Source organism: Rhipicephalus microplus, chromosome 6 (assembly GCF_043290135.1).
Source record: "Rhipicephalus microplus isolate Deutch F79 chromosome 6, USDA_Rmic, whole genome shotgun sequence".
Lineage (NCBI taxonomy): Eukaryota > Metazoa > Arthropoda > Arachnida > Ixodida > Ixodidae > Rhipicephalus > Rhipicephalus microplus.
Window position 1 is genome coordinate 33,881,682 of NC_134705.1, and position 27,623 is coordinate 33,909,304.

General features: G+C 48.7%; 1 protein-coding gene across 1 annotated transcript in view; it reads right to left on the reverse strand.

The window, feature by feature from the left end:
• Trap1 (TNF receptor associated protein 1) overlaps window positions 1-27,623 on the reverse strand; it is a 109,568-nt gene that overhangs the window by 29,040 nt on the left and 52,905 nt on the right. The window contains exons 4-5 of the mRNA XM_037419202.2: window positions 18,514-18,729; window positions 15,106-15,369 (exon numbers count right to left, since the gene is read on the reverse strand). Of these exons, the coding sequence (XP_037275099.2) occupies window positions 15,106-15,369; window positions 18,514-18,729 (480 nt within the window). The remainder of the gene's footprint in view (window positions 1-15,105; window positions 15,370-18,513; window positions 18,730-27,623) is intronic.

Genomic DNA, 27,623 nt, shown 5'->3' on the forward strand with positions numbered 1-27,623 from the left:
GTGGGTAGACGTCTTTTTTTTTTTTTGTCACCTGATTCAGCTTGCAGTATCCACGCAGAAGCGTAAGGTGCCGTCCTTTTTTTTTTGTTCACTATTTGGGACGTTAAACCCCACATATCAATCAATCATTTTTTGTTCACTAATACAACCGGCGAAGCCCAAGGGCTTTTCGACGGCTGAATAATGTCATCTTCAAGCATCTGTCGCACTTGGTTTTCGATGGCTTCACATTCCCGTGGAGCTACCCGGTACGGGTTTTGCCTGAAGGGTCTGGTCATGTCATCCGTTATAATACGATGTTTCGTCAGTGGCATTTGACGGACCCTGGACGTCGAAGAGAAACAATCTTCAAACTGGTTAATAAGCTGCAGGATATTTTGCTTCTGCGCCGGCAGCAAACTTGGGCCAATATCAATAGATAGAGGTACGGGGTGCAGATAAGTTGAATTATCTTTCTCAAGAGTTAGGCAGTCTGTCATCTCGGCGAGCTCTTCCATGTACGCGACTGCCATGCCCCTCATCAGATGTCGGCGTTCAGAGCTAAAGTTCGTAACAAGGACGTGCGTCTGTCCGCATTTTATGTTCGTGACGCCTCTTGGGATAGATAAACCATGACTGAATAGCAGTGTTGGAATTTGCTCGGCGATGTTTTCAGAATTGCTCGACGCGTGACATGTCACAGCCACGAGTGCCCTCGACCGCGGCGGGACGATCACGTCATCGAAGTCGCGCAAAGGTTCACGTCGCTGGTCTGTACAGGGCTCATCCGAAACTTGACCTGCGGCCATCCAGATCGTAACCGATCTCTCAGGAATGTTGATAACGGCGCCGCATTCACGCAGGAAGTCCATGCCCAAAATCAGGTCTTTGCAGCACTCCGATAAAATTACGAAAGTAGCAACGAAATCTGAACTGCCGATATTATCTCGAGCAGTACATTTGCCCGTAGGCGTTACTAATTGACCCCCTGCGGTTCTTATGTTCAAGCCCGTCTATACTGTTCTGACTTTCTTTAGGCAGTCGGCGAGTATACGGTTGATAATAGAGAAGTCCGCGCCAGTATCTACCAGCGCTGTTACTGGGCGTCCGTCTATACAATTGTCTAGATGGGCGCTTACGATTTCCGTTGATGTCAGTGGCGTCGTATTGTCCTTGGTATCGTCCGTGGTTCAATCCGTGGTATCATCCGTCGTATCGCGTCATAGTGAAGATGTTGGGGGTGTGATAGCATCTCGACTGGCGGCAACCTTCCCCCCCAAAGCTCGCTGCTGTTAGTTTCCCCGACGAGGGCTAGGGTATCTGCCACTGGTCACCTCCACGTAACTGCGCTGCTGCGGCAAGTTAGGTGCAGGAGAAGGAGAGCGGGGTCGACGATACGGCACATCAGCTTGCTGGGCTAGCGGGCCTGCACTGCTGTCACGGCGGTTGTCGAAATAAGCACGAGGGGAGGTTTGTAGAAAGGTTTGATGTCTATGGTCACGATATGGGCAAATGCGGAAAACGTGGAACGTGAATGCGGAAACGTGGCCGGCTTCTCTGCAGTGAAAGCAAAGTGGTCGACGGTCGATGGTGCGCCACAAGTCCGTCTTACGAATGAATGGTCGACTGGTGGGCATTCTTTGCGACCAAGATGCAGATAGCGGAGTGTACGTCGGCGAAGTTTGCATAGGTACGTTAGGCTGTGGATACGGCAGCGGCGGATTGGAAGCTGAGGCCCATAGCTCACTGTAAGGCCCTTGGCTGACGTCGCGATAAGCCAGTGGTGTCGAGTTGTACGTCACTGGAGGGATGTCACAAAACGAGCGCTCAAAAAAGGGCACGCCGCCAAATTCTCGCGACGAAGCGCTGACGAGACGCCTCAAAGTCAACGATAAAGAAGAAAACAAGCATTGAAAGACTCCCTGGGTGCGCCGTCCCTCTCCCCTCGGAAGCGTCGGTTCGCCTACGAACCTCCTCACATCGGCGGCCGAGCAAGCCTTGGAAGGTTCTCGATGGAAAACGGCGTGGTGATGCAGAATTGCGTCATCTGTCGCGGACGGCCCTCGAACCGTCTCGCGCTTTCCCCAGCCTTCGCTGCGTATCGCGCCAACGAAACGAAAATTTTCTGGAATCTAGCGCGGAAGGTATTTAACCGAGCAGCAGAGATGGGAGATGAGGAGAAGGAGAAAGTATGCGCCAGAGTGCGTAGGGTGTTCCGCCGTGTAGTCTGCGAAGGTTTTGTCTTCAGTGGCAAAGCAGGAGAAGAAGGAATTTCACGCCAGAGTGCCTAGGGTGTTCCGCCGTGTCGTCGGCGAAGGTTTTGTCCTCAGTGACAAAGCAGGAGAAGAATTTCACGTCAGAGTGCGTAGGGTGTTCCGTCTTGTCGGCGAAGCCTGTTGTCCTCAGTGACAAAGGAGGAAAAGAAGAGGACTTCCACCTGAGGGGTGAAGACTCGAACTACAGGCAAAAGTGTGTGTCTACCGCCAGCGAGCGAAGACGCGTGGCAACAGCTGCGCGTGGGAAGCCCACGTGTTACCGGCGAAGAAGTTTGGAGCTTGGAGAGCGGCGAATTGAAGACGCAAGGTTTCCTGGAAGAAAAACTTCGGAGGCAGCAGAACGACAACAGCGCTGGACTTAGAGTGAGTGATTCTAGGAAGAGTATCGTTCAGACTTTTGTTCCAAGAACTTTGGACTGAATAAGTTTTCGAACTCTTTAGTCTTTAAGTGTCTTGGTTGTTCGATGCATGCGACTGCATTGTAGTGCGTATTGTTGTTTGTGTCCGTTGTTTCGAGTGTGGCTGATTGTACTGTGTAGTACGTTGTTTGATTAGTGACATATCGAATTCATCTATTGTCGAATGTGCATATTTTTGTATCGATTTGATCTGCCATAATTGAGAATATAATTTTGTTCTGTTTATCAACTCTCGGCTCTGACTTGTTCTTCGAGCCACAGCCGGCGTCCGCTGGCGCGCCAAGTAGGACCACTTCTAAATTGTCCACGCTTTCGTGGTGCGATTCAGGGAGCCGTTACTCCGGCCCTTGGAATTAGCCCGGCGATCGCCTCCCTAATTAATGGGATCAGTGACAATCTGGCATCTGCAACAGGACCTTTTAGTGCACAGTGTGTCCAAAGTAGTGAGAAAGAGCCTCGAGTTGTTGATAGTGCTATCGGAACGATTTTGTGTGTTGCTGAGTGTTCTCGTTAACGAGTGCAGGAGAGTGTTCCGATAGACTGATTTAGGCAGATACTTTTTGCACGCGGCAAGGTTTTATTTGCGAGACACCATGGATCTCGAAAAGTTAGTAGCTCTTGATGAGAAGATGGGCCTTTCTGGCGCCGAACTACGGAAGTGGGTAAGCCAGAAGGAAAAAGAAGAAAAAGAGAGGGCCAAAGAAGAGAAGGCAGCTGAGTTGGAAAAAGAAAGGTTGGCGGTCGAAAGAGCCAAAGCGGAAAAAGCAGCTGAGTTGGAGAGAGAGGTTGGCAGCTGAGAGAACCAAGGAAGGAAAAGCAGCCGAGTTGAGAGAGAGAGAGGTTGGCAGCTGAGAGAGCCAAGGAAGAAAAGGCAGCTGAGTTGGAGAAAGAGAGGTTGGCAGCTGAGAGAGCGAAAGAAGAAAGAGAGCAGCAATTGAAGTTGGAGCTGGAGAGAGAAAAGTTGGCAGCCGAAAGAGCGAGAGAAGAAAGAGAGGCGAAGGAGCGTCAGCTGAAAGAAGAAAGAGAAGCAGAGATGGCATAAAGGGAAAGGCAGCGGCAGCACGAGATGGAACTTGAGCGGCTCCGTTTGCAACAGCGAAGTAAAACTCTGGTCCAAGCTAGAGTTGAAAGCAGCGAACGAGAGGAACATGGCTTCCGCTTGAACCCAAGCAAGCTGCTCGTAGCGTTTGATGAAAGGAAGGACGACCTACACGCGTAACTTCACGGATTTGAGACGATTGCGAGGAGCCGGAATTGGCCGGAACATCAATGGGCAACTGCTTTAGGTACCTGCTCGAGTGGTGAAGCGCTCAGTGTGTATGGTAGGCTGATGCCGACCGATGCAGCCAGCTAGGCAAAGGTGAAAGCTGCTTTACTGAAGCGATTTAGATTTACTGTGGAAGGTTTCCGAGACAGGTTTCGGACCAGAAAGCCAGCTAATGGTGAGACGGCTACCCAGTACGCCGCCCGACTTAGCCATTATTTCGACAGATGAATCGAACTTTCAGGCACAGCGCAGGAGTATGATGAGCTTAGAGAGCTCCTAATTATAGAGCAATTTCTTACTAGTTGCCACTCAAGCCTGTCGCTGTACTTGAAAGAGAGGAAGGCTGAGTCCCTTGAAGGCATGCTCGAATTTGCTGATCAATTCTTGTAAGCGCAAGGTGGAACTAATTTGGCCAAAGTCAAGAAGGAGGGTCCCGAAGATTCAAAGAAATCGGCACCCGAACAAAAGAAGCGTGCACCGGAGAGTGTTCCGCGATGTTTTCTGTGTAACCGAGTGGGTCATCGCGCGACCAGCTGTCGAACGATCTTTACGAGCCCTACGGTTGTACGAACGATCTTTACGAGCCCTACGGTTGTAAAATGTTTCAAGTGTGGTCAGACAGGGCACAAAGCAGACGCATGTTGTAACGGAGTGAGTCAAACTCACCAGGTATCCTGTGTGCTAGCAGCACCGAAATCCGGTGGTGATGCTGTCACCGACGGATTCGTAGATATAAAAAATGGGGAGAAACTTCCTATTGTGGGTGCTGTAATGACAAAACGGCCAACCGGTGTTACGAAGGGAATGCCAACGCTGCCTGGAAGAGTTGCGGACAAGAAGATCATGATGTTATGAGATACCGGTAGCTAAACTGTTATCGTGCGGAGAAAATTGGTACGAAAATGTGAGTTAACAGGCAAAACGAAACCAGTTTGTCTAATTGACAGTACGATTCGGATGCTTCCCGAAGCAGAGATTGAGGTTGAAACCCTGTACTTCAGCGGGAAGGTTACTGCTCTATGCATGACGACCCCCCTGTACGACCTCGTCATCAGAAACATCGACGGGGCGCGAGGGCCGAATGATTCAGAATGTTTGGGGGAAGACCCGAAGATGGAGCCCCCGCCGACAAAGGGACCGCGAGATACAGCGGAGAAAAATCTCGGGACGGATCTCACTCGAGCCCAAAGTGAAGCCTGGGTGCAAGAGACAGTGAATCCGGAGATGATCGTGTTGAACGAGAGAACGTGCTGGGCAGCTGGACTTACGTCGACACGACCTCAACCGACCGACAGTGTAAAAGTGACGAAGTCGGCCAGCCAGGCCCAATGTCGTGACATGAACAAGCGGGTGAATAACCGGACAGGATCGGTTGAACGTTAAGACCCGTTAACGGGGTCAAAAGAGACAACGATGGCTGAGACGCCGCCTCAGGTACCGTCGTTGGAAAGGACTAATCGGAACAGAAACAAGAACAATAAGAAGAGATCGAGCGAGCACTGCAAGAAAGGGCGCAAGCGCCGCTCAAAGTACACAGGATAGGTGCTGAGGTCGAATCATAATAGGTTTGGCAGTGCTGAGTGCGATATGTTGTGTCAATTTTGTTGCTATCCTGTGTCACAATTGTATGTCAAGCGAGTCAAAGTGTTTGTTGCAGTGATGTGATGTATAGGATTCTACAATTGTTGTAAAGACACACCTTTGTACATTTGTATTGCTTGAAGTATGTGATAGAGTGTTGTATTCATGTACCTGTGGCTATATTCTGTGTGTTGTGAGATTGAATTGCAATGTACAATTGCATTGAGTGATCTATTGTGAATGTGACGTGTCATGAGCGACGGACTATGTTACAGCCTTTGAGAGTGTGGGGACTGTTCACACTTGTTTGTGTGGTTTTGAATATTATGAGATAATATTCTTAAAGTGGGGGGCAGTGTCACAATCTGAGCGCTCAAAAAAGGGCGCGCCGCCAAATTCTCGCGACGAAGTGCCGGAGAGACGCTTCAAAGTCAACGATAAAGAAGAAAACAAGCATTGAAAGACTCCCTGGGTGCGCCCTCCCTCTCCCCTCGAAAGCGTAGGTTCGCCGACGAACCTCCTCACATCGGCGGCCGAGCAAGCCCTGGAAGGTTCTCGATGGAAAGGGGCGTGGTGATGCAGAGTTGCGTCATCTGTCGTGGATGGCCCTCGAACCGTCTTGCGCTTTCCCCAGCCTTCGCTGCGTATCACGCCAACGAAACAATGAGAATTTTCAGGGAATCTAGCGCGGAAGGTATTTAACCGAGCAGCAGAGATGGGAGATGAGGAGAAGAAGGAAGTATGCGCCAGAGTGTGAAGGGTGTTCCGCTGTGTAGCCGGTGAAGGTTTTGTCCTCAGTGACAAAGCAGGAGAAGAAGGAATTTCACGCCAGAGTGCGTAGGGTGTTCCACCGTGTCGTCGGCAAAGGTTTTGTCCTGAGTGACAAAGCAGGATAAGAAGGAATTTCACGCCAGAGTGCGTAGGGTGTTCCGTCTTGTCGGCGAAGCCTTTTGTCCTCAGTGACAAAGGAGGAGAAGAAGAGGATTTCCACCTGAGGGGTAAAGACTCGAACTACAGGCAAGAGTGTGTGTCTACCGCCAGCGAGCGAAGACGCGTGGCAACAGCTGCGCGTGGGAAGCCGACGTGTTACCGGCGAAGAAGTTTGGAGCTTGGAGAGCGGCAAATTGAAGACGTGAGGTTTCCTGGAAGAGAAACTTCGGAGGCAGCGGAACGACAACAGCACTGGACTTAGCGTGAGTGATTCTAGGAAGAGTGTCGTTCAGACTTTTGTTCCAAGAACTTTGGACTGAATAAGTTTTCGAACTCTTTAGTCTTTAAGTGTCTTGGTTGTTCGATGCATGCGACTGCATTGTAGTGCGTATTGTTGTTTGTGTCCGTTGTTTCGAGTGTGGCTGATTGTACTGTGTAGTTTGTTGTTTGATTGGTGACATATCGCATTCATCTATTGTCGAATGTACATATTTTTGTATCGATTTGATCTGCCATAATTGAGAATATAATTTTGTTCAGTTTCTCAACTCTCGGCTCTGACTTGTTCTTTGAGCCACAGCTGGCGTCCGCTGGCGCGCCAAATAGGACCACTTCTGAATTGTCCACGCTTTCGTGGTGCGGTTCGAGGGGCCGTTACTCCGGCCCTTGAAATTAGCCCGGCGATCGCCTCCTTAATTAACGGGACCAGTGACAAGAGGATCGACGAACGGCCGGTACGTGGCTCACAGACCACTGGTCTCAAAGCGATTCGGGCAGCGAAAATGCCTGGCGGAGTTCTTGCCCCACAACTTCTGCAACACAAGCCACGGTATTTTCTTGCGGAGTCACCAGGAGGTTTCGGACCTCCTCACGAATGAGCTCCCGCAGAGAACACTCACTGCTCGCAGTCAAAGCAGAGGGGCTGGGAGATGTGTTGTTTGGTTGGTTGTGGTATCGGCGCCGTTGCTGCAGTGCTCGCTCGATCGTCGTAGCCTCTTTGATAAATTCGCTACGCTTGTTGGCGGGTTGCGTAGTAGACCAGCAAACAGCTCTTCTTTGACGCCCCTCAACAGATGTCGGAGTTTTTTTACTTTCAGGCATCTTGGGGTCAGCCCGCCCAAATATGCGGGTCATGTTCTCCGCAAACATGACGACGCTCTCGTTTGGTTTTTGTATGCATGCCTCGATGAGCAGCAGAGCAGAATCCCGGCGGTCGGTGTTTGCAAATGTCCCGAGAATTTGCTGCCGAAATTCATCCCACGAAGACCGCGTTGACTCGTGGTTCTCGTACCACGTACGAGCGCTGTCTGCCAAAGCAAAGTAGACGCGCGATAGCTTTTGTTCAGTGGGCCAGCGGTTGGCCTTGGCGACTCGCTCATACTAGGCTAACCAGTCCTCAACGTCTTCATAGACGTCACCGTGAAAGGTCTCGGGAATTTGAGGCTGCTCAACAGTAAGCTGTGAAGGCCCCCCAGTATCCATTTCTCCAGGCACGGTATGTTGCTGGAGAAGTTCGAGAGGGATTGCCTCGGGACTAAGGCCTCGCTATCGGCGACTGTAGCGGTGGACAGGAGTATCCACTGCAGGAACGGGTTGCGGTGGCGGATTCGAGGTGTCAGGGCACGCAGGTGTCCCACGCATCAGTTGGAGAAGTCCAGCACCTCCACCAATGTCGCGTTGTGAAAATAAAAGGATACAGGACGCGGGTGCGACTAGGAAAGACAAGGTCTGTATTGACAGAACAAAGGAGCAGCCGCTTCGACGTCGTCTTTTTCGGAACAACCGTGGGTGCAGCCCACGCTCATCACTTCGTCGTCCTCTTGCCCGGCCTTTAGCCGTGACAATATATATCTTGATGAAGGCCAGACTCTGGCTGAAACGTCAAAATAAACCACGTTGTGACTGCTCACGGAGGATCTACTTGACTACTTGCAACGCTACTCAACCACCATGCCTGCCTATATATGTATATTAAATATGCATATATATATATACATATATATATACACAGCCGAGCCCACATATAAAGGCGCCAGTTAAAACGAACTTTCGCTTAAAATGAACAATATCCGCTGACCGTGAATATATACATTGGTTCAATGGCACAAAATCGCACTTACAACGAATGTCTCCGAGCGCCACTGATCGATTATAGCGAACGAACGGAGTGAGCGGTCTGCCGACTTCACAGGAAACCAATTTCGACCTCCGATCAGACATCCGCGAGGTGCGCATACATTCTTATTTTTAAACGCCGACCCTGCCTCCGTAACCCTCTAGTTGCCGCTCTCCCCAACCCATGGAAGAAGGAAAGTTGTTTCCTTCCTCTATGCCCCGACTGCTTTTTGTTACACACCCTTGTGTCCTTTATCCCCCCACTACTATGAGCACCCCGCGTCACCAGACGAGGCCTGTGTTTTCACACTGCCACCGATCTTTCGAAGACAGGTCGGCTATCTACCCTGTTTTTGATCGCTGGTACTGTCGTTGGCGTCGCCGGCCTGGAGTAACCAGACCATTTGCCAACATCGTCGGCCACTGACTGTACCCGATAGTCTGCGTCTAGTGCACGCGTGTACACTACCCCACTGACTCTGATAATTTGTGATTCGATTCGTACGTAGGGCTTGTTCTCGCTCACTTCGCACTAGGCTCAGCATGCCTTCCGCACCCGTGCGGAGGCGCGAAAACAGCTGTTAATTTGCGCGAAACGAATCGCGAAATATCCATGTTATTGAGGCTCGCAAACCCGCTGGCACAACAAAATAATATTTTGACTACGGCCGCCGATTCTTTTAACACCGCCGCGCGCACCGATTCAGGCGGCCATGCACTCTTTCCAAGTTTTTCGACGTGCGAGTTTTGCGGACCTTTCAAGCAAGCTACCCAACCTGCCTCCTTCCCGTGTGTTTTGGTTTTCAAAGTCGCCCTCCCGCCACATCTTCCCCTCTCTTTATTTCAATTACTTGCCCTTCTCTAGCAAGTCTGCTCTCCTCTCTTGATCGCAATCTCTTCGCCCGTCTCCACCGCTCCCCGACGCCCGCCACGCTGGCTCGAATTAGTTTCGTTTTCTGACTGGAAACGGGCCCAGAGGTGTTTCACACGTTCTGGCATGTGTGTCGCGTGTGCACGTCTTATTCTCTCTTGATGTGCGTGTGTGGTTATGATGGTTGACAGGAGGACTGGCACGCTATTTTTTTGCCACTCAACAAAACGTCAAAAGTGTGACCGCTTGGCTTGAGCGAAATCCGCGCATTATATGCCGAAATGCGGAGCGCTTCCTTATAGCTGTTGACCACCTGGCAGCCAACTTGCCACTTCGGACGTCCCAGTATGCAGCTGTGGAGATGGTGAATATTTCGTGGGCGGCGGTGAGGGCTACATGCACGCAAAACTGTTTTCGCGAGGCCGACTTCGTCGACGTCAGGCCCAATGCCAATCCTGAAGTTTCCGAACAGGACCACTGCGGCGACGATTTGTGGCAGCGCGTCGTCGACTCCGACTTGGGAAAGTGGGTGGGACATCTGTTGCGATGGTTTAATTACGGTTGATGATGATGCCGATACTGCGGAACCGTGCACTGATTAGGGCATTGTGAATGAAGTACGTGGCAAGAGCAATTTGGAAGAATCGGATTGCGAGAACGACGAAACTTTGGAGTCAGTGCTTCATGCAGCTTATGCCACAGGCCTCGGCAAACGAGCACCCTGCCGTTTCAAATGAACTCGAGACCGCCCTTATCGCTTCTGCTATTCGAAACATGTGCATCACGGACTTTTGGGGACATAAAAAGTTTGTGTTTTCACGGGCAACTTTTTTTAAAAGCTGTGTTTCATTTACTACGAACTTCGGGATACAGCGAACAAATGCTGCGTCACGCTCAGGTTCGTTACAAGCGGGCTCGACTGTATTACTCACTTATTGCCAGCATGGAAAGTCGGATATGGTCCGAGGAGATCCATTCCAATTCGGGCAAAAGGTACCATGGGCACTTGAATTGGTTGTAATAGTCCAGCTGGTTTTAACGGTGGCAATTTTCGTCGTTGGCAATCGAGGCACGTGCGCACGTAATGTTTCACAATAGCTGGAAGTCTTGGCCAGTAGTATTTCTGTTGGATTCTGGCCAATGTGCGTGTGTATCCGAGATGACCGGACGTTGGCTCATCGTGGCAAGCACTAAGTATCTCCTCACGAATTGACATCGGAACGACAAGTAGGTGGGTGCTTCCTCTGGGAGAAAAGTTCTTCTTATAGAGAACACCACTACGTAGGCAGAATGACGGCAGGCTCCTTGCAAATTTTCTAAAGCGGTTGTTGTCCGGCCATTCAAAAATTCTATAAGGGGAAGCAATTCGCTGTCTTCCTTTTGCTTGCACGAAATCGTAGTGGTGTCAACGACTCCTACAAACGCCATGTTGTCGTCTTCTGTGTCATCGTTCCGCTTTATCAGTGACCTTGATAAGCAATCGGCGTCGGCGTGCTGCCATTCAGACTTATACACGACCATCATATCAAACTCTTGAAGGCGTAAGCTCCACCGTGCGAGCCGACCAGACGGATCTTTCAAGTTGGTCAGCCAGCAGAGGGAATGATGGTCGCTGACTACGTGGAAGGAACGACCGCAGAAGTACGGAAGAAACTTCATAACCGTTTATACGACAGCAAGATAGTCTTTTTCCGTTGTGGAGTAGTTGGACTCAGTGCGGGAAAGCGTCCTACTAGCATATGCGATCACACGCTCGACCGAGTCTTGCCACTGGACGAGTACAGCGCCTAAACCAACGTTGCTGGCATCTGTGTAGACCGTGGTAGGAGCATCCTCATCAAAGTGAGCAAGCACAGGCGGTGTCTGCAGGCGTTGTCGGAGATCGTCAAATGCCACTTGTTGATCGTCGCCCCATGTGAATGAAACGTCTTCTCTTGTGAGCCGTGTTAACGACGAGGCCATGTGTGAGAAATTGGCAATAAACCTTCGGTAGTATGCTCATAGGCCAAGGAAATGCCTGACTGCTTTCTTATCTGTTGGCACCGGAAATTTTCTGACGGCCGCAATCTTATCGGGATCAGGTCGAACACCTTCATGGCTCACCATATGGCCTAAACATTGGAGCTCCTTGAAACCGAAATGGCACTTCTCCGGTTTTAGTGTCAGGCCGGCAGACCTTATTGCTCTGAATACCGATAGCAACCGGCTCAGGTGTTCCTAAAATGTTTTTGAAAAAACAATGAAGTCGTCCAGATAGACCAAACATGTCTGCCACTTAAGGCCTGACAGAACGGTATCCATTAGACTCTGAAATGTTGCGGGGGCTGAGCACTATCTGAAGGGCTAGACTTTAATTTCATAAAGCCCATCAGGTGTTACAAAAGCCATTTCTTCTTTATCTCCCTCATCGACCTCAATTTACCAATACCCACTTTTGAGGTCCATTGACAAGAAGTAGCGTGCATACCTCAGCCTGTTGAGTGAATCATCGATGTGCGGTAATGGGTATACGTCTTTGTCACATGGTTCAGCTTCCGGCAGTCGACACAAAATCGCAAGCTTCCGTCTTTCTTTTCAACCAGCACTACCGGCGATGCCCAAGGGCTTCTTGATGGCTGGATGACGTCATCATCGAGCTTCACTTGTTCCTGGATTGCTTCACGCTCTTTTGGTGCTACAAGGTATGGGTTCTGTCGTACTGGCCTTGCCGTCTCCTCCATTATTATCCGGTGCTTCGTTAGTGGCGTTCGACTGACCCTTGAGGTCGATGAAGAACAGTCTTCGAACTGGTGAAGAAGATCTACTAGACGCTGTCTCTGCGCTGGTGACAAATCCGTGCTTACGTCAATAGGTGGTGGGGTTGACGTGGATTGTGGCGCGTCTTGTTGTACTACACAGCACTCGCGGATTTCGGTGATCGCATCGAAGTAGGCAACTGTAGTGCCTTGTGTAATGTGTCGTCGCTCGTTGGTAAAATTCATCAACAGAACCTCCGCTTCACCGCATACAACATTGACGATACTTCTCGCAATTGCAACACCGCGAGAGAGTAGAAGCGTCAATACTTGTTCAGTGGTTCCTTCTCCAGTATGCTGCGTGCTGCAGGTAATCGAAAAAAGGCAGCACGATAACAGAGGTACAGTCACTACGTCAATGACTTGCAGAGATTTTCGGTGTAGCGCTGCGCTTTAATCCGCTGAAAAGGTCAGTACACCGTCCAGTGTATTGATGATGGCACCATATTCACGCAAGAAATCCATCCCTAAGATTGCCTGTTTGCAACACTCGGAAAGAATAACGAAAGTTGTAACGAAGGATGCATCCTCTATCTTCATTCTTGCGGTGCACTTTCCGGTAGGTGTGAGTAGCTGCCCTCCAGCTCCTCTAATCTGCGGTCCTGTCCATTCTATTCTAACCTTCTTGAGCTTGTCTGCCAGACTCTCACTCATTATTGAGAAGTCCGCACCAGTGTCGACCAATGCCATGACGTCATGTCCGTCAATCGTAATTGCAACTTCGGCAGTAACAACCCCATCTTTCGTCGAATCATTGAAAATTTGCGTCTTTTCGCCCGGCAGTATTGGGGGATTTTCAGCACTACAACGATTCGCAACCTTCCCCCCTGAGTTCGCCGCTTTTAGTTTCACCCGGCGTGGACTAGGAGATCTCCCTCTTGGCATGTCAGTGGTGCTCCGTCTAGAGGATCGAGAATAACGCCCAGGAGAGGGTGAGCGCGACCGCAACACAGGAGGAACATCCCGTGGGGTCATGACACTCGTGTCGACGTCAGGCGTTTCGGTGAAATGGCGCCGGGGAATAGTGGGAAACCCTTGGTACCCTGCGACGTGATATGGACAATACCGAACAATGTGGCCTGCTTCCCCACAATGAAAGCACAGGGGCCTATGGTCAGGGGCACACCAGATGTTAGTTTTGCGAAGTGGTGGCCGACTCGGCGTCCAAGTTTCTCTGTAGTACCAAGGCGCTGTCGGCGGATGTTGCTGGTGGTACTGATGCGGTGTCGGCATGTTCCGTGGTTGTCGGCGGACTATGTCTGCATAGCTTGCCCTAGGGGTGCTCGTTTTCAGCTCAGGAAGCGAGAGCGCTTGCCTGATCTCCTGGCGCACAACTTCTGTTACTGAGGCAATCGCGCAGTCATTCGGTTTGGCGACGAGCTTCTTGACCTCTTCTTGTACGACTTCTCGTATCAGTTGGCGCAAAGAACCTTCGTTGGGTGTCATTGCTGTGGTCGTGGCTGCCACGCTGATCGGTGCACTGTGGGTTGGGTGGTCATACTACCGGTAGCGTAGATGCAGTGCACGTTCGATGGATGTCGCATCCTAGGAGAATTCATCAACACTTGTAGGCAGGTTTCGTACGAGACCAGCAAACAGCTGCTCCTTAATGCCCCCGCATGAGGTGGCTAACCTTTTTGGCTTCGGGCATATTGGGATCTGCTCGACGAAACAGCCGCGCTATGTCCTCAACAAACATCGTAACGGATTCATTTGGTTTTTGAATCCATGACTCGAGGAGACGACGTGCGATTTCTTGTATTTCGGTGCTCGCGAACGTGTCGAGAAGCTTCTGCCGAAACTCGTCCCAAGACGACCGCACACGATTAATAAACAATGTACGGGCTCCGTTTTGAAGCGGAAAATACATGTAGCCCGATTGCTGTGTGGCGTTTTACTCGTTGACATTTGCTGTGTGCTCAAATTCCTCGAGCCAGTCATGTGCGTCCTCATATGTGTTTTCATGGAAGTCAACCGGAAGTCGAGGGTTCAAAACAGTCACCTGTGTCGTGCTTGGGTTGGACATGTTGGGACCAGTGCTTCCAGGCGCCGTCATGCTTTCTGGCACAATCACACTTTCTGGCAATAGACCGAACTCCGGGCTGAGGTCTAAAAGGCAGCGGCTGCTGCGGTGATTGGGGGTGTCGATGCGTGGAAGTCTTTCTGGGCTAGATGCGGGGCTGTTGTCAGGCGTTCCGAACATGCACCCAGCGCCTCCACCAGTGTCACAATGCAGAAACAGCAACAGTTGAATACAGGACAACTCACTTTAATTCTACCAGAACACTGGCAAACTGATCGGATGAGAACCTCGTCTTTCTCTCTCGCTGCACGAGCTCTTCGTTGTCCTCTTGGTGCTGCATATTCAATGTGGAAATATAAAGCCGGTATTTTACACAAATGTTTTCTTTTTTCGTTGAGCAAGCGCTTAACTTTGGTTTTGTAGAGCATGACGGACGCGGACGACAAGGCAAGGCTCTATGGAGCTTTGCCCCAAAAAGCATTCCAGGCTTGAGCAGACAAAACCAGCTGCCCGACCACAGAGCATATGGGTTGAGGAAAAGCCATGTCAGGTGACATCTGTGGTATGTGTACGTCCTGCAGAGAGATATTCTGTGATGTCGACAAGACTAGTTTTACTTGTGGAATGTTACAGGACGCCATGATCAACATCATACCAATGATAATGTCACGTGGTGCAGCCATCTTTTCTCATTTGTTTTTAAAGCATGTGTCAGTGGTCATCTTAGAGCAAACCCCCACCACTAATAATCCATTGGAAGTGCACATGTATACAGGACAACGAAAGAACACAGACTACTCAAGGTTCAATTTCAGTGTCAAGGGTTCTTTAGGCATAAGACAACCTCACCTGTTCATGAGTGGCCAAGATTCCTTCTTTGAGGAAGACACCATAGTCCCGGTAAAAGCTGCTGTACTTCTCCAGTTCCTTCTCAGCACAGCGTGCCAGATGCTTGATGAGTCGGCTAACAATAACCGAGCGAATCTTGCGTATGAGTGCACTGTCCTGGAGTATCTCTCGACTCAGGTTGAGGGGAATGTCTTCGCTCTCAACAATACCCTTGACAAAGCGCAGCCACTTCGGGAGGATCTCAGCCTTTGGCTTGATGAGCACCTAAAGCAATGAAAAATGTTATCCACTCACAGACTATGTGTCAACAGTAGTCACTGATTAAACTGCAGAACATTGAAAAAATGTATTCATTACAAAGCATGAATTAATTTTGCAAGTGTACCTAGATGTTTCAGAAAAAACTACACTTTGGAGGATTACTCATACATCGGTTACGCCTCTCTTTGCAAGTACTTGTCCAGCAATGCTTTATAGGCCAGTGAGACCACATAAAGATGTACACATCATATTCATTCAGTGATAAGCAGTACTATATGACATCTACCACTATATGACTTAGGCGATCCCACTGAGCAGGCTACTTACGGTGACGCTTGAAACATATTTTCGCCAATGACCTTCCTCATTAAACATATGCTCTTCAGACACTCCACCCAGCGTCACTTACCGTCGACATCTTGGCACGGCAAAAGTACACCGCTTGCTTCTTCCCCCTTTCAAAATTGCTTTCTTGTTATTCTTCTCATTTATAAGTGTTTGAGAATAGGCGTACGGGGCTATTGTCGGCAACCCTTTGTGGTAGCCGGACGTGGCGCCTGTCTGCTAGTTTCAAAGTTCAATGCTCTTTCCTTCGATCGTGCCTGTAGCGGCTCCCACTTTGTAGCACACTGCTCCTACTTTGCTGTTTTTTCCCCTCTCTCCTTACCTCTGAGAAGAGAACCTTTTGTATCATTGCAACTTGAAATGAAGTGAGGGCTCCACTCTTCTGCTTTCTAGATTTTTTTTTTCTTTTCAGATGGCAATTAGTACCAACAGGGACACCTGCCACCACACGAAAGAATGTCAGTACTAACCCCCTTAAAACAAACACGCCAAGAATGGCAAGGCGCCTTTGACAAAGATATGTCTACCTATCGGAACATCAGCCAGCCTGTCTGAGGCACTTCCACTGTTCACCTTGGTCATCCCACTATTTGAAGCCAGCTACTAACTGCTCCACTTTTTTATGTATCTAACCTTAGTGCATGCCCAGAACATGGGCTTTTCCAAGCAAATTTCCGAGTAGAACATTCTTTCAGAAGCTGTGCAGCCTTTTTCACACCGTCCACTAGCTGTGCCAAAGCACAGGTACACCTGAAAATGCATGCGCTATATTATCAAACAGTTACTTCACATATATTCAATGCTCTCGATTTCGAATATCTGTACTTAGTGGACCTAAACAGTAAGCAGAAATCTTGTTCCACGTTTATTTACCACCAAAGGATCTTAAAATTTAACTGAAAGGAGTTTTTGCTGCTGCAATGGCAATTCGAGAGTTTCCTATGAAACTTCAAACACATGAAATAAGTACCTCACTTTTGCATTGACGAAAATTGTCATCTGTTTGTAGATGCATTTTAATAAATTGATGACAATTTTTCTGTGTAGGCAAAAGTGAAAAGCTTGGAGAATGCTTAAGTTTCGCATTTAACAGTGGAATGCAATAGAATTTTATGCACTGCCTTCTCGTTCACTTGCCATGCTTTGCTTCTCAGTGGACACCTCCAGTGTTTCCTAGGAAAACGAATATGCGTGCACATGACATTTCCCATTATCAAATCCTCTAGGGCACGCACTGCAAGCAAAGTTACGAAGTACCCACTATGCCATAATTCACTATTTTGTGATGTCCTGAAGCTCACACAATGCATCTATAAGGTGATAAGAATTAGTCATCTACATTGCTGCAGACTTTGTTGAAGATGCTTTATAGCGGAGCCTTTTGTAAGTTGGTGACTTCAAATAACTTGCACAAATCACAGGGTGTGACGCCTAAAGTTCTATGCTTCTGCTACACAATATCATGTCTTAACGCAACTTTTCACCTGACACGATGCCCACATAAGGTCTTTTTTCAAAGCAGTTTCTAGCACTGGCACGGCTCCATGGTTGAACATCTGTATGGCAGGTAGAATGTCTGGATTGCATTCTGGCTAATACCCCAATTTTTATTTTAAATGACAAACATTTCCTCGTATAATGCAGGCACTTTGAGAATGTATGTCTGTCAGTCTGGCCACCTAGGTATGCCTAAGTGCTCTCATGATAGCCCCTTTGCTTGTGGTAAACCAAAATTAGTATTGGAAGGTAAATGGTTTGATAAATATGACTCGCTGGACATGAAAATATCACAGTCCCGTGGCATATGTTGTCAAACCCTTTCCGCCAGACGTGTTGTAACGTGCCTGCAGGCAGATATGCGCCACAGGTATGCGGCTATATGCCACAGGTGACTGACAGTTTATGTGTATTCGCATGGACGGCGAGAACAGGCATAGATAATTTTAACACGCGAGCATAAAGAAAAAGTTGACTTCGGAGGCATGGACCTGATAAATGCAAAGAATAAATGTCTGAGTCCCAGCAGGAATGAAACCCCAGCATTCTGTGTGGCAATCCAGTATTCTGCCACAGAGCCATGCCAGGTCTCGGAACTACTTTTCAAATAGACCCTAATGATCGTGAAACATCAACTGTGGTTGCAGTGCTGGCTATTCAATTTTATAAACATTAACATTACATACGTACTTCTATGATACAGCAGTCACGTCGGGTTAACGTCAATTGTAGGAAGGCGCCATCCACTGAAGTTGATTTACGTAGCAGTGTCCAGGGCACCATCCTCGCGAGCACCAGCACTTCATATCACCTCACTGCTTCTAGTGTTGCTAATACAGTCGATCCCAGAATATCAAGCTTAAAGGAGATTGCAAAATAGTTCAATATATTGAGAATGGGATATAAGAAATATGTATAATTGAAGTTTATATTAATGCGTTGTAACTCTTGAAATGGCTTACAGATATCGTAATAAGCATTAACATAATGATTTACCTACAGTATATTTTGGAAAAGGTGACAACTTCTTTTGCTAGTGTTGTGTTGTCTTTGCGGCGTCCTTAAAGCACACGACACCTCGTTATAAAATGAACTACTCACACAGAAGAAATGAAAATGAGTAGAAGAAATAGACACACACCCTTCATATCAGCAGCTGAGCACAGTACACCACCCCGGCGGCACCAGCACTTGTTGAGCATCACACTTGCTGGAGATTTGTATGGAAGAGTAAACTAAGCTTCGGAAAATGGTGTCAGTACACCTTTCAGGTAAAATAAAGAAGTGACGACAAGCATAAATTACCTTGCGCGAGTAGAGGGCCACGCCATCGTTCTCACGGCTCATGTCGAAGAGACCAGGCTTGCCTTCGGGTATGTACAGGAGACAGCGAATGGAGAGGGGCACATCAGTTCTGAAGTGCACTGTGAAGCGAGGCACATCAAAGGCTCCAGAGATGTACCGGTAAAACTCATCGTGCTGCGCTTGCGTTACCTCCCGAGGCTCCAGAAGCCACAGTGCCTGCGAACGAAAATCTCCTCATGTCCTATGTAATACAGATGCACATCATGCCACTTAATCTGAAGCCTTTTCCTCTCCCCAGGAACTGAGAATAAATAATAGCTGGCACAAATAAAGCACAACATAGATGTACCCTTCAAAATAATGCCAATAAGACACAGCATTATTACATTGCATTCAAGTTCAAAAGCAATTATTATGAAAGCTAAATAGGTGACCTCTATGCCTCACTTTAGTATGCCCATATTTTTTATACTTCTCAAATATTTCTGTTTTTAAGATAGCATGTTAACAAATCTATACTAAAAGATGTCACTTAAATCACACATGCGATGGGAATCATCCCAAGTCAAGATAGTTAACTATCTGTGTTACAGAGAGTGATTTTCTTGTTTAGCAATCATTTGTGAGAACACAGTACAAAACCAAGTTTGGCACATTTTTACCATGACATGCTTTGCTAAACATAAACTTGATTATGCTCTTCAATGATCTCGCAGTATGCCTGAAACTATCTATCTGCCAACAGCTGATGTTCAAAAGGAATGACTGCTATCCATAAATGTTGCCACACTGCCTTATAAAACAACACTGTTGATATCAGCCAAAACTGAGTCAATCACAGGAAGAGTGGCAGCTTGATTTGATTTGTGGGGTTTAACGTCCCAAAACCACCATATGAATAGAGTGACAGCTTGGGCTACTTGTCATGTCATACCAAGTAGCCCAAGAGTGGCAGCTTGGGCTACTTGGTATGACATGATGATAGCTATAGCGCGAGAACAGAACGATGACACAGACAAGAAGGACACAAAGCACACGAGCGCTCATGTCCTTCGTGTCGCTCGTGTCGCTCGTGTCCTTCGTGTCGCTCGTGTCCTTCGTGTCCTTCTTGTCTGTGTCGTCGTTCTGTCCTCGCGCTATAACTATCGTCAATCACAAAGTTTATACTTTTGCTGGTCAAAGATTGAATGTTCTATGAGGATATGACTGGCCTATATATAAGTAATGTGAGGACGAAAAGCGAAACTGGCACTCGAGCGAACATGTGCATTGGATCAGGAAAAGACGAGAAAGCTGAAGGGCAGAATAAGAACCGCCAGCCTGGAATACAGGCGCTGTCTCTTGCTCTTTTCATTACAATAAGACGTAACTGCATGCATCATTACCTGCCCACTTGCGGCATATGTGCGTCAAGCACACGTCTAACGAGCCTATTAAACACCACATTCTACATCCGTGCCATTAACAGAATCAATACAAGGCGATGAGAAGGCCCTGTAGTGCACTATCTTGATTGCTGGCTGACGCTCATGTTAGATGGGAATAACGATTTACCTCAGCCAAGTGTGAACATATATCACAGTGATGCAGGACAGCCCACTTTTTGTTTGGTCACATAGATTTTTATGTGGCCAAACAAAATTATTTAAAAATTCATAGACTTTTAATCCACTTGCCAAAGAACGCTAGATACCGAAAAATAAACAGTCATGTGCAGGGGTGCAAAAGCTAAAATAGAATTCGGAGCAATTTTGGGAGCAGCAAAAAGTTGCTTATGGAGCACAAAAATGCAAGCTGCAGCAGGTGACAAAAAAAAAACTCTGTTTAGTGCCAAATCATGAATTTGGAGCCATATAACAAAGGGGGCCTACTTTTAGAAACGAAAAAAGCACCTACAAACCTTTCAATAACAGCTAACACTTGCATAGTGCAAGTGAGCACTACTATTTCGATAAAGGTGTTGAACAACCCCGCAGTGCAAACAAGGAGGAAGTCAGCATCAGTATTTGCTGTACCTGTCAAAGTCATTTGACGGGCACTGCTAAGTGGACATTACAAGCAGGCGACCTTGAGATTCAGAAATTTCATAAAGCAGAAAAAAAGTGAAGGTGGCGGAAAAGGCCAGTGGCATACTTTTTTGTTTAGGGTTTGTCAGGGCCACAGAGAGAGAGAATTTATTTACAGAAAAGTAGGGAGACTGGCCTGAGCTACAGTTTGCTCTGGCCTGCTACTCTAAACTGGGGAAAGATGACTGGAGAGTGAAAGTGTAATGATGATGGTAAATGAAAACATGATCTTGTTAAACCGGGATAACGCTATAGACGTGCATTCAGTCCACTGGCTTCTAAGAATGCGACGACGGCTCCTATCACCGCATTTGTGCTGCTGGCGTCAGGCAAAGGACCTAACACAACTTCTTCGGTTAATGGTCGACCAATATTTCGTTGAATCGAAGATACCACTTGCTGGCGTTCATTTTCATATGTTGGACAGTCACAAAATATATGTTCAAGCAATTCTGGCAACTGACAGTGGCCGCAATTGGGACTTGTGTCATTACAGCCAATCAAGTGGGTGTAACATCTCGTGTAAGCCTCACGGAGACAAAATGCGGTAGATAATGCATGAGATGCTTCGCTTTAAATTGTGAGGCGTACAGAACTTTATTTCCAAGTCCCAGTTGTGCAGCGGTTTGTGCTGGTCTTCTGGTTTATTCCAGTGCTCTAAGATGCGAGATGCAGTCGGTAATCGGGACCTGTTACTTCGTTGAAGTAAGAAGTAACATCTTAGACGCACATAACCCATCGAAGTAAGATGTTAGTGCCATGGCGAGAAAATGCAATTCACACTTCCATGGCATTATTTAGAGCTCTTTTAGCTTTAGCATTCGTCTCTTCGTTGCCCATTATGCCACAGTGAGCAGGTATCCACTGTAATGTCACATGATGCCCCTTTTTTGTAGTAATGCCAAGGAGCTCTGCAATTTCTATCAATAAAGTATGATATGGGCCTTGTTTCATAAAGCCATCGATAGTTCGAATCACAGCTTTGGCATTGCACAGTATCGTCTATCTACGAGTGAGCTCTGTGGATATGAAACCAATTGCCTCTTGAATAGCAACAAGTTCCATGGCAGTTTATGTGGTGTTGTGATCTATCTTAAAACGTCGAGCTATCTTCATCTGCGGGATGACAAAGGCTGCGGCGGAAGTACACGGAGTGGTAGATCTATCAGCATATACATAGGCCACACCGTCATACATTGTATCAATGTGCAGGAGTGTAAGTTGCTTTCAGCCAATAGATGATACAAGAGACTTCTTCATAATCCCAGGAATCTGAAGCCTGACAAGTGATTTAGGCTGAAGGCAGTGCGACACTTGTACCGCTGACGCAGAAGCCTAGTCAATGTTTCAGCCGCACACAGTCGTGTCGGCCACGATTACCCTCTTCTTGTAGCTCGAGTCTTCGCAGCTACACAGGTTCGGGCGAATAAGGCACCAGGCCAGGACAACAAAACAACACTTTATTGCTATGTCAGCAACAATAAGACGTAGATGTTGCATAGGGCGACTGTCTGCTCTAGGAGGACAACAAATGAATAATTTGATTTGTGGGGTTTAACGTCCCAAAATCACCATATGATTATGAGAGATGCCGTGGTGGAGGGCTCCGGAAGTTTCGACCACCTGGGGTTCTTTAATGTGCACCCAAATCTGAGTACACGGGCTACAACATTTCCTCCTCCATCGGAAATGCAGCTGCCGCAGCCGGGAGTCAATACCGTGACCTGCGGGTCAGCAGCCGAGTACCTTAGCCACTAGACCATTGCGGCGGGGCTAGGAGGACAACAAAGACAGACGCTTACGCCTTTGGTCGTCGACCTTTTTGGCTCGTAGGAGGTATCCAGCAGTTGCCCTCCGTCTAGTGGCCGGCGCAAAAGAGCTTAAGAGCTTGTCACTGTCACCACGCTCGTTTTGACCAACCTCTCGATTTACTCTCCCACAACGAGGGTTGGTTCCCTCGCTGAGAAAGAGTAATCCGTGTCGAGAGCCGGAAAAGGGGAATAGCGTGCACTGGTCACGGGGTGACCGATCCCTTCGAAAGAGGCTTCATTGTCTTGTTTCTCGAAAAGACACACATGTCCTCGCAAATCAGGTGCTGTGCTGCCGTAGAAGGGAAAAGAACCATGAGCGCATGTGCTGCCCCACATGCTCTTCCCCTTAGAAAAGCCCCCCGATTGATAGGGACTGAAACAAGAGAATTGTTATTAATTATCGAGGAAGGCTAGGATGGTGGGTCCCAATCCGTGCCCTACCGTGGTTAGCTCTCTGCTGCGGACGCCACCGGTGCCCCCCCCCCCCCCCCCTTGTCGTTGCTGCATCTGATGTAGCCATCATCGCTACCGTGCCCACTTGCGTCATGGCCAGTCAGCGCCACCACTGTCACCTTCGCTGCCGTTACTGCCACCGTGGATTTGGCACCTGTGGTACTGTGGTTCGGACCGCGTTAATTGAGCCCCACCACTCAGGTTGCTGTTGGCGGCCGAGAGTTGCCAGTTGGTGAAGTGTTTTGTTCAGCACTGGTTACAGGCTGCCCTCTCCAGCATGGTCTAGGACCCCGCATCCGGTCAAGGCTCCTCCAGTCTGGCGAGCTCGGAATTTTGATTTCTAGCATGATACACCAAGGCCTCGAGGTAGCAGAGGCCATGAAGGTGCGCAGACAACCACAGCTCTTGTCCTTTCTGACTGTGGCTCTGAGGCAGCAGGCTCTCACAGCTGGGTTGGCAGTTGGTCACCGAGCCTTTCTTCCGAGACTTTGTTCCATAAAGTCACGGTGGTGTGGGCGATCGGGTAGCATAGAAGTGGCGTTGCTTAGTTGGGTAAGGGCCATGGTGACGACATTGAGGGTGTTTGGGGTGATTTAGCAGGAGGAGTGGGCTCTTCTCCAAGCCGTCCCGGCGACACCTCTTTCCCTTTCAACTATCCATATACTCGGTGAAAGTCGACACAAATATAGGAAAGGTTAACACTCGCACATGCGGTGCGCGCACCCTTGCATCTTGCATTGAACATATGAAACACAGCCTCCCATGCAGAGTTGTCTCCGCCTCTTACGTAGGAAGTAACATGGCTCAGGGCTCCCCACTCAGTATCGAGCATTCTCACTCGCACGGTCCGCTGCTCAGTTTTCCTTTCATGTTCACAAGCCGACAAACGGATGAGGAAACCTTCTCTCATGCTCGGTACAGCCCAGACCATTTCCGTGAGAGCGAGGCCGCAAACTGTTGGCTAGCACTGCTGAGAACATGATGGCCCCGCAGCACTATATCACCCACTTTGTAGTGTACGTACCGATGTGTGCGGTCGTACTGCGCCTTCTGCTGTGCCCTAGCAGTGCCGTGATTATGTCGTGTTTTACGTGAAGCTTCCGCTAGCTTCTTGCGCAGCTGCGTTGCGTATTCAGCGAGTGCCGATGTCGCCACTGGCACTCCACTGCAATCCGCGAGGACAGTCTTCATCGAGTTCGGCAGTTCTTTCCCCAGTCGATTGCAATACAAACCCGATCGCTGGATGGTAGGTATCCAAGTTCCTTGTCTCTCAGAGAACACAACAAGCATGTGCTTGATGTTGCGATTGACTAGCTCCATGGGGTTTGACAGAGCATGGTAGGTGGTTGTTTTGTTGTGCTTGATGCCCAACTCGACGCACGTGTCAACAAACACTTTCGCAGTAAAATAAGACGCGTTGTTAGTAATCAACTGCTCCTGGAACCTGAGCCTGGTCATAACCTCCATGAACTTCTCCAAGATCACTCAAGCCGTCAGCTTTCTAAGGGGGAAAAGTTGTACACATTTAGTGACAACTACCAGTTGTTGCGAGCGCTCCGCACTGATAGCAATACCAGCTGCCCCCCTGTGCGTGGTGGCCGCACTGCCACCTGGCTCCTGGAGCCTGTCAACACCTTTCAAAAAGATTAATCTTTCTGCTGAGCTTCCAACAGCCTCTATGTGGTTCCCACTTTTGCCTTTAACTAACATTTGCTTTGCTGTTTCTGTTAGCGCTAGTGTCTCGCTCTCAGTTCGTTTCGAGTTGATCGCGCGACTTGCCCCGTGTCGTACTGGAGCATGCGATAGTGTGCTGCCACTGGCACTCCACTGCAATCCGCGAGGACAGTCTTCATCGAGTTCGGCAGTTCTTTCCCCAGTCGATTGCAATACAAACCCGATCGCTGGATGGTAGGTATCCAAGTTCCTTGTCTCTCAGAGAACACAACAAGCATGTGCTTGATGTTGCGATTGACTAGCTCCATGGGGTTTGACAGAGCATGGTAGGTGGTTGTTTTGTTGCGCTTGATGCCCAACTCGACGCACGTGTCAACAAACACTTTCGCAGTAAAATAAGACGCGTTGTTAGTAATCAACTGCTCCTGGAACCTGAGCCTGGTCATAACCTCCATGAACTTCTCCAAGATCACTCAAGCCGTCAGCTTTCTAAGGGGGAAAAGTTGTACACATTTAGTGACAACTACCAGTTGTTGCGAGCGCTCCGCACTGATAGCAATACCAGCTGCCCCCCTGTGCGTGGTGGCCGCACTGCCACCTGGCTCCTGGAGCCTGTCAACACCTTTCAAAAAGATTAATCTTTCTGCTGAGCTTCCAACAGCCTCTATGTGGTTCCCACTTTTGCCTTTAACTAACATTTGCTTTGCTGTTTCTGTTAGCGCTAGTGTCTCGCTCTCAGTTCGTTTCGAGTTGATCGCACGACTTGCCCCGTGTCGTACTGGAGCATGCGATAGTGTGCTGGCCACGGCGTTGTTCTTATCATTGCAATAGCAAACGATGAAGTTGTAACGCTGCAGCAGCAATGCCTAACGCAACAAGTGGCCACTTGGTTCGTTCGAGCATGTGAGCACCATGTGGTCAGTCTCATTCACATACGGAACTCTTTCAATGTAAAAGTCAAACATACGGAGAGCGAAAACTATCGCGAGACGCACTTTCTCGGTTACCGAGTAGTTCCTCTCCGCCGGCGTCAACGGATGGCTCGCAAACGCAATCGTCCGGAGGGCACCTCTATGCTTCTGAAGCAGAATTGCTCCTAAGCCTAGGTCGCTTCCATCTGTGTGAATCAGAAACTTCCTGTTCAGATCGAGTAGCTGCAGCTCGGCCATGTTTGCCAGCAACTTCGTGAGACAACACAGTGCGGCCTCCTGCTCTTGGCTCCAGGCCCAACGCTCGCCATTCCTCAAGAGCTTCGTCAAAGGCGCCGGCACTGCCGCACAGTCTGGAATGAATTGGCGATAAATGTTCATCATCCCCAAAAAGCGCCTCAGTTCACCAATATTGTTCGGCGACAGATAGCTGACTATCACATCTGGCGAAATGCGACCCTCGTCAAGCATGAATCCCAATAATCTTATTTGGGTCTCCGCTATCTGAGCTTTGTTCTACTTCTGAGTGATGGCCACAGACCTCAGCCTTTCTAGAATGTTTCTCAAGCGGCGCAAGTGCTCTTCGAATGTTTTTTTAATAAACCACTATGTCATCTAGATAAGCGAGTGCGTGCTGCCACTTTCTATCTCCCAAAACACGGTCCATTCGCCTCTGATAAGTGGCGGGAGCTCCCAGCAAGCCAAAAGACATTCTCCTGAATTAGAAAAGTCCTCTGTGGCATGTGAAAGCTGACTTCTCTTTGTCCCGCTCGTCCATCTGAACCTGAAAATATCCACGGCTAGCATCGAGCGTAATGAACTACTTCGCCCCGCCTAGGTTGGATACTAGCGATGAAATGGAGGGAAGGGGGTATGGGTCCTTTCTCGTAACCTCATTCAGCCTGCAGTAGTCTACACAAAGGCAATACGTATCATCTTTCTTTGGAGCTAGAACTATCAGAAAACCCCATGGCCTGTTTGACCTCTCAACTACGCCTGTGTCGATAAATTGGTCCAAGGCAGCAACAAGTGCTTCCCACTTAGCCAAACTGAGCGATCGGGGATTGAATTTCCAAGGACGTGCACCATCTGTGTCAATTCTGTGCTTGACCAGCGTAGTGCGGCCTGGGCGGTCAGTGAACCTCGCCTCGTACTCGTACAACAGCGACGACAGCTGTGCTCTTTCCCTTTCTGGTAGGCTTTGTGCCTCTGCCGAAAGTGGGTGCACAGACCATCCCTATAGTGCAACACATTGTTCCGGCAAGGTGGTTGCTCACTTTCTGATGCACTTTCCCCCTCGCGTACTCCCGCCTCTCCCAGCGATTGACATGTCTTTGTCAATGCAAGGGCTTCCGAGAAAACCTTTAGCGCATCTCTGTCGCACCATCGGTAACCGCTGTTTGCAATGTCAATGACAATACCAGACTTGCCAAGGAAGTCTTGACCCAGGATTAGCGACATTGACAGCCCAGGAGGATGCACGAAGCATTGTGGCCTCACAAGTCTTTCGCAGCGGATCACTAGCCTAGCCGCTCTGCTCGATTGTGCTGTACTAGAAGCAAGACTGAAGACGGCCTTGCTTTGTCTCAAGCCAATATTGTTCTCACGGAGTAGTAGTGCTACATGTCATCCCCAAATAAAGAAGCACTTGCCGCAATATCCATAGGTGCTACAAAGTTCTTTCCAGCTATTGTTAAAGGGCCACTCACCAGGCCCCACACCAAATTTTAGTTTGACAGAGTAAGTTGTCGGGTGTCCGATAAACATTTTGCCACAAAATTTTTTTTAATCAGTTCATCACGAGTGGAGAAAACGGGTTTTTCGAAGTGGCGCGAAACGAGAATGAGAGGAGGCGAGCTTGAAACCCTTGCCGCTCCTCCGCGTAGCCTTCGCAAGCCAAATCTCTTCCCCACCCTCTCCGGCATCCGACCAAGAGGTCACTTGCGCATGACGTGCCCAAACAAGTCCAACCCCTGAGCACGCGAGTGGCATTACTTTTTTGACCAGCGTTATTTTGCGGTATTCTGCCTGTTTCTGCGGGATGGTTTGGAAACGCTGGCTTATTAAACGCGGTATAATAGATGAGCACAATGAGTGCGCGAACGCGTAGGAGCATTCCACGACGGTCGTCTGCTCGATTCGCTGACCGCGGGTACACGAACGCATGCGAAACGCTG